General features: G+C 40.2%; 1 protein-coding gene across 2 annotated transcripts in view; it reads right to left on the bottom strand.

The window, feature by feature from the left end:
• Positions 1 to 4386, bottom strand: part of LOC122251213 (uncharacterized) — a 111481-nt gene extending 107095 nt beyond the window's left edge. Inside the window, exon 1 of one of the 2 annotated variants that reach the window (XM_086532348.1) lies at positions 4074 to 4386. In XM_086532348.1, the coding sequence (XP_086388474.1) occupies positions 4074 to 4224 (151 nt within the window). In that variant the 5' untranslated portion in view covers positions 4225 to 4386. Of the gene's footprint in view, positions 1 to 3821 lie in introns of both variants that reach the window. The other variant, XM_086532349.1, reaches the window with a different exon arrangement.
• Positions 4387 to 7500: the final 3114 nt, after the last annotated feature.

Below are 7500 nucleotides of genomic sequence, written 5' to 3'. Positions count from 1 at the left end.
GATAGACAGCCTCCAATTGTCTCCAATTGAGAGATAAAGATAAGGATATCTAATGAAGGAATAGGGATGGATATAAGGATAAGAGTGGCTGTCTAATGAATAGAAAGGATCGTATATCAGGATAATCGTAGCTGTCTACTATAGGGACGAATATAAAGATAAGACCAGCTGTCTAATTGGGATAACGATAAAGTCTCCTGTCTATTGAGTAGAGGGGGGGTAACGTTCCATGGCGGCTGTCTAATGAAAAGAAAGGAATGGAGATAAGGAGAAGAGTAGATGGTGGAGTGATCATAATAGTTGTAATAATAATGATTATTATTCTCATTATTACCAAAATTATTATCATTGTTATCATCATCTGCATCATTTTCAATACTCTTATTATTAGTATCATGATTATTATTAATATTATCATTTATGTCATCATGATCGTCATTGTCATTATCATTACCATTATCATCATCATCATCATATTCAATATCATTTTCATCCTCCATGTTGTTATAATTTCAATGATATTGCTAATAAAATAAACATTAACAATAATAACAATAACATGAATAATAATAATGATAATGAAAATGATGAATATGATTATGATAATAACAATGATAAGGATAAAGATAATAACAATATAATAATGATATTAATAATATAAATAATAGTAGTAATAATAATCATCATCAGAATGATAATAATTATAGTAACAATAATGATTATAATAATAATAATGATTAAAATAATAATAATAGTAATAATGATAATGAAAGTAATAACAATGATAACAACAACAATAATAATAATAATAATAATAAAAATTATAATAATAATGATAATAATAATAAGAAGAATAAGAATAATAATCTTAATTCTAATAATAATAATAATATAAAAAAAATCATTGATAATGATAATAATGATGATCATAATGATAATAATAATGATAATAGCAAAAATAGAAAAAAAATGATAATAAGGGTATTAACAACAGCAATAACAATAATGATAATAATAAAATAATGATAATAATCATTATAACAATGATAGTAACAGCAATGATTTCAATAATAATAATAAATACCATTGATAATGATGTTCACAATAATAATAATTATAATGATCATCAAAATACTACTCTTCTACTAATGATAATATTCATAAGAATGATAATGGCAATAATCATGATAGTAATAACAATGATAATAATTGTAATCCCAGTCAATTATAACTACAACAACAAAAATTATAACAATAATTTTGATGATTACGATAATGATGATAATGATGTTGATGAAAAAGACACAAGAACAAGAAAATTAAATAACGAGATAAAAGAAAAAGCGAGAATTCAAAAATCACAAGACAGAAGCAAACAAAAAAATCACTATAATTTATAAATAAAACGCCAAAACTCCCTTTCATTTCCTTTGAAAATAACCGCCAAAAATCAACACGTCACTCAGGACAGCCAGCCAATCACAGAGCCGATAAGAGAAGCCACGTGACCAATCAGGATCTGTTCTCTCATCCATAGACTTAACCATACACAAACATGCAGTCTCTGGGTTTCCAGGTTTTTGTATGTTGTATGTGGTCTGCATGAGCTTTTTGAAAGTTTATGTAACTTTTTTTCGGGTTTGTCTGCGTCTAAGAGGCTGATGTGCTGTTTTTTAATGACTTCTTTTTCGTTGAACTTGTCTATCTAGCGGACGCACTCATCCATTCATTCTCTCTCTCTCTCTCTCTCTCTCTCTCTCTCTCTCTCTCTCTCTCTCTCTCTCTCTCTCTCTCTCTCTCTCTCTCTCTCTCTCTCTCTCTCTCTCTCTCTCTCTCTCTCTCTCTCTCTCTCTCTCTTCTCTCTCTCTCTCTCTCTCTCTCTCTCTCTCTCTCTCTCTCTCTCTCTCTCTCTCTCTCTCTCTTTAATATATTTTTATATATTATACTATATATATATATATTTATATATTATATTAGATATTATACAATATATGTGTGTGTGTCTGTGTCTGTGTGTGTGTGTGTGTGTGTGTGTGTGTGTGCGTGTGTGTGTATGTGTGTGTGTGTGTGTGTGTGTGTGTGTGTGTAATATACTATCTATCTATTTATACTATATATATGTCTATTTCAATCTCTATATCCATCTCTATCTCTATCTCTATGTCGATCTACTTAAATCTATATCTATTTCTATATCTATCTCTAACTATATCACTATCCCCATCTATCCACCTGTCTAACCCTCTATCTATTTAATCTATATACCTGTATATCTATCTGCCTAATCATCTAACTATCTATCTATCTATCTATCTATCTATTCATCCGTCAATCTGTCTACCTAATAGTTTAATATTACGACCTGAAATTTTAAAAGTACAATTTTTTTTTTTTTATAATTAACGATTAGAATAATTTGATAAGTTATCAATAATAATCTCGTTTAATTTCATTTTGATTCCTTCTTATTACTGTTCCGTAAAATCAAATTTAATTATGTTAATTTTATCGCATCATATTTCTCTTAAATCCTTCGTTGCTATTTTTTTCACTTTTTTCTTCCTCTCCTTGTTTTTCTTACTTCCCACGTACTTATTCTTTCCCCTGCTTCTTCCTTTTCTTTATGAGTATGATCTTGACTCTCCTCACCCCGTATCCCCCACCACCCTCCCCCGGCCATATCGAGCGGGTGTTTAAACTCTACGGGATAAAGAACGATAGTTTCGCGAAAATTATCCTTTATTTTTTTTAACGGACTCTAAAAAATGTTATTAATCAACTTAAGGCATATAAACTCATATACATAAATGTCATGACGTTAAAAAAAATGTAAATTTATTCTTCTATTTATTTTCTTTGTGATTTTCAGTACTCGCAACTTGATACCCCTAGATATATATTTGCGTAATATGCCGATCTGTTTACGACACATGTATCACAAGATTAAAATACAATGAATATATATTCCACAGACAAATCCATTATCATATCACGTGCACTTCGCAACATACCCACTGCGCCTTGAGTATATCTTACCTTGTGACAATTACGACTAACAAATTGAACTCCGAAGACATCGCATGATAAAATTAAATACCATATACAATTCAAATTTACCATATCAAATAAGATGAAATTTAATTAATCATATGGTCAAGATCCCCTCCCCCCCCATATCAAGTATCACCTTGCAATAAGGACCACTTTTCTCGCATTTACTTTTCAACATCTTTGGCTTTTTATATAAAGGCGGGAGGTGGAATAAAGTTTAAGCTAAACTATAGCAAAAGGAAATAATATCCTTGGAATTTACTAACCTAACGGTGTAGTATTCCAAAAAAAAATGCAAAATGAATTAAAAATAAAAAAAGTTTTTAAAGAAAGTATAAGAAATATAAACGATAGAGATTTTATGTTACAAGCGTTCGGAATAGGATTATCTGTGTCCCAACTCTCTTATTCTTTTATTCAAAGCCCTTAAGTAAAGCAGCGCGGTAACGTAACACTGCCTAAGCCCGCAGCAGACACAACTGTAACATAACACCACAGTCCTTGACGACCACCGCCGCGCGACATTGCATCGAGGAGAATCTAACACCACAACGCCGAATCCAATCCCACATCGGGACCAATTAAGGGATTAAGGCCCATTACGAAATAGATCTGTGCATATCCTTATCCCCGCTACAAATACCACACACACAGATCGAACTAGGATTGCATGGTCGCTAACTGGGTGCTACCATAACATCAACAACCACCTGCTACATGTTGCAAATAACTAGCCTGCAACGCGAGTCGAGAACGGCGGGTCTACTCACCTATAATGAATAAATCCTCTTCAATTTACATCCTGTGCGCATTTCTGTAGGTTTGCGTCGCGAGCGGAATCGTGATTGTCAACACAAACATCTCACGGTTACAAAACAACACTTCACCTGCATTAAAACATTGCAACAAACACACACCACTGATGGCAAGGCGCGCCTCCGATCAGCAAGCACAACCGAGCAAAACAAGTCGTGTTCCCGTCAGGCTAAAGGGTAATGAATGGCGTATTATGGCATCCGTACCACTGGCGGGGACAACACCGACATCCACTGAGGAGAAGCAGGAGGCACCACACACTAGCGTCCACACACACACACACGCTGTACGTGGCTGCTCCTCTAATTTTGGTGCGACCCTACCACACCGCCACATACTCGACAAATCCATCCCCATATTTGGAATAGTGGTCGTCTCACTTTACAACCTGCCCGCTGACCCGCGTGGACGCCTGCACCTGCCGTGTTTACCGGCCTTTTTACTCGTATTATACGCCCCCGCGGCTAAATTAATCGATCATTTAGTGGAAAATGTGTTTTAGTGGATTTTCCGAACATATGAGGGAAGAGCGCGTGTTTCCCGCCAGATGTAGACTCGCTCCGAGCTGCCAGACGCGCGCGTCCTCCTGGCTGGCAGCTAGTCGCCGAGCTTACACTCAGCCTTGTAGGGAACCCTCCCTCCCATAATCGTGTTTATATTCATTATGAAGATGGGAGGGGTGCACATTGCCATAGGACACGAATATATTAGCCTTATTATATGGCGAAGAGGCGTTGTCACATCCAACTGTGCCGGGAGAATTGGCGCCGCCCTGCCCAGAGGCGGTCCTGCTCACGCCAGCTCCGCCGCAGCGACGAACATGCACGCGCGTGAAAGTCGGCACCATAGCACACGCGCGGCCCGGTCCCGCTGCTGTCCGCCCACGCTCGTGCACCTTACGAGCCACCCACAACTCCACGCCCTTTTGCGTACGTGCAGGGAATCGCTATTGAGTCGATTCTAGGCCCTGACACCTGGGAATGGAACAGCGACCCTCGCGTGCGTTACCGGCCGCCCCTCTCGATCGCTTCCATTCGCCCTGCAAAATATGTTCATTCTCGAACGCAAATTATATGCAAATAGGATGGTGGACTGGGGTTTTATGATACACTTTGTCTGGTGGATGTGATCATGTGTGTTTTTCTTTTAAAAGGAGTTGCATGTGCTTAGTCTTTTTTTGTGCATAACTTTCCGTGTGAGTGGGTATAGGAGCATGTGCTTTTAGTTATGTGTGCGCGTGCGTGGATGTCCTTTTTAAGCGTGCGTACCCACTAGTACTGCTTGCATTATCATGTATGTCCGTTTTTCGTGCAACTCAAATAGCTACATTCAGATTTATGTGCGTCTGTGCGTGCGTGTGCAGTAGTAGTCCACCCTGACCCGATGCACCTGTTGCAGGGTAAGCGTCCACCCCTCCTGCCTCCCTACCCCCTCCACCCCTACTGCCTCCCTCTCCCCTCCTCTCCCCACTCCATCTCCCCTCCTCGGCTCCCCCTCCTCTCCCCACACCCCGTTCCTCCACCTCTTAACCTTGCTCTGTTCACCCCCACCCCGTCCCTCCCGCCATCTGTCCATCCTCCCTCCCCTAACCCACCCCCCACCCCCCCGTGGGACGTCTATTTGACAGGTGTAAGAAGCACTAGTATGAAGGTGAAAAAACATGATAGTTTCGCGAGCCATGAGCGGCCATAGAGGCGTCGGTGCCACTTCGTCCTTCCTTTCCTCCTTGCTTCTCCTTCTTTTTCGTTTCGTTGCAAACAAACACAAACAGAGGGGGAGGGGGGGGGGGACGAGCCCAGCCCGTAGAGACTCGCGGCCTTTTAAAACTCCCGCGGCCGCTAGTGTCACGCCGGGCCCACCTGGTGCGAAACCTTACGAGAATGCGCACGCGGTCCCTACGAGCGCCGCTGGCCCTGCGCATCTGGGCCACAGCGCACCTAGATTACCACATTTACGCATCGCACCGCCGACAGGCACCGAAGGGAACGGCGTAGGAGGCAAGGAAGTGTCTCACCTCTCCTCCCTCCCTCCCCTCCAATCCCCTTGGCCTTCCCCCTTCCCCTCCCCTCCCCTCCATGCCCTCCCCCCCAGCCCTACCCTTCTATCGCATGTCCGAAAGGGTGCGCTGAATCGGCGAGTTGAATGCCCGGATTCCCTCCTAAAGTTTGAAACATATGAACATCGTCCGAATCCGTCGGGAGAGATCCTTGGGAATGGCTTCGCACCGGCCGGCCACCCCGCCCTTCACAAACACCCGAACGCTCAAACTCTAAGGCTTCCCTCGAAAGCCTTAACCATATTTATTAACCTGAACTTGTCTTAGCTTCGTGTCTCTCGCAACGACTCTTACTAACCTAGTTCAATTTGACCTGCATTTCCTCTTAGCCTTTGCACACGCCATAACAGGTCGGGTACTCACCACCATACCTGGCACTATACCCTCATATAAGGATTTTCTGCCACTCGAGGACTCTAGCTCTCTGCAACACGACCTCGAGATCATTGCTAGCATTGCATGTGCAACTGTCCACTCTATCACCATACCGGGTTTTCTGCTCCAGCGTGGACATGTCGGGTCCTATAGTGTCCTTGCACCATCAAGGGCGTTGAACCAGAGGCTTGTTCCGTCTTATAGTGCTAAGCATGATGCCGCCACAACAGGATCTCTTCATTTCTAAACTGAATTAACATTTTCATTAACATTTATGACCATTGCTTACATTTTGTATATATATCTAAATAATTATGTAGATCCATATATGTAAAAAAATGATAATAATGATGGTAATACTGCTAATGATGAAAATAATGATAGTGAAAATTGCAGTAATAATAATAATTATATATTGACGAGGATGATGATGATGATAATAATGATAATGATGATGATGATAATAATAATAATGATAATGATTATAATGATAATGACAATAGTAATAATGATAATAGCATATGGGGTTTTGTATATCTAATCTCCCTCCCATATATTTAAATTGGACTTTTAAATATATAGAAAGAGGCTGGAATCTATGAAGACTAGATACTAAACGTGTGCTCTTGATCACTCAGATAAATTAAGTCGTTTTTATTTTATTTTTATCTTTCCTTCTTTTATATTAGTTTCCCAAAAGGCGCGAATTTGGGGGGGATTTTCCGTTGTTTTTTGTAATTATCTTCGTTCTACTGTGCCCTGATTGTCTTTTGTTTTTGTGCTTGTTTTCTTCCTTTTTTCCTTTTTTTCTTCTTCTTTTGCTTATTTTCTCAATATTTTCTGTAATTCTTAGCATATGTATCTTTTTTATTCTATTTTTTATTTTTCAATTCTTTTTTTTTCTTCTTTTTTCTTTTTTTCCCTTTCTCTCCCGATTCCTCTTCCCTCCCGCCCACACTCCCTCCTTCCCTCCCTCAATCCTGATTCATCTCCCCTCCTTTCCTCCTTACTTCCTTCCTTACCCTCCCTCCTTCCCCCCGTCACCCTCCCTCCCTCCCTCTTCCCCCCACCTCTTCCTCTCCTCTCTCCCTTCCCCCTCCTCCCCACTCTTCATCCTTCCTTCCCTCCTCCCCTCCCTCTCTCCCTCTCCCCCTACCCTCCATCCTTCCTTCCCTCCTCCCCTCCTTCCTTCCCTCTTCCTC

The sequence above is a fragment of the Penaeus japonicus genome, unplaced genomic scaffold, assembly GCF_977035675.1.
Source record: "Penaeus japonicus unplaced genomic scaffold, GWHDUDI00000001_assembly GWHDUDI00000037, whole genome shotgun sequence".
In the NCBI taxonomy this organism is placed as follows: Eukaryota; Metazoa; Arthropoda; class Malacostraca; order Decapoda; family Penaeidae; genus Penaeus; species Penaeus japonicus.
The sequence above is the reverse complement of the archived record's forward strand: the minus strand, read 5'-3'. Positions and strand labels throughout refer to the sequence as shown.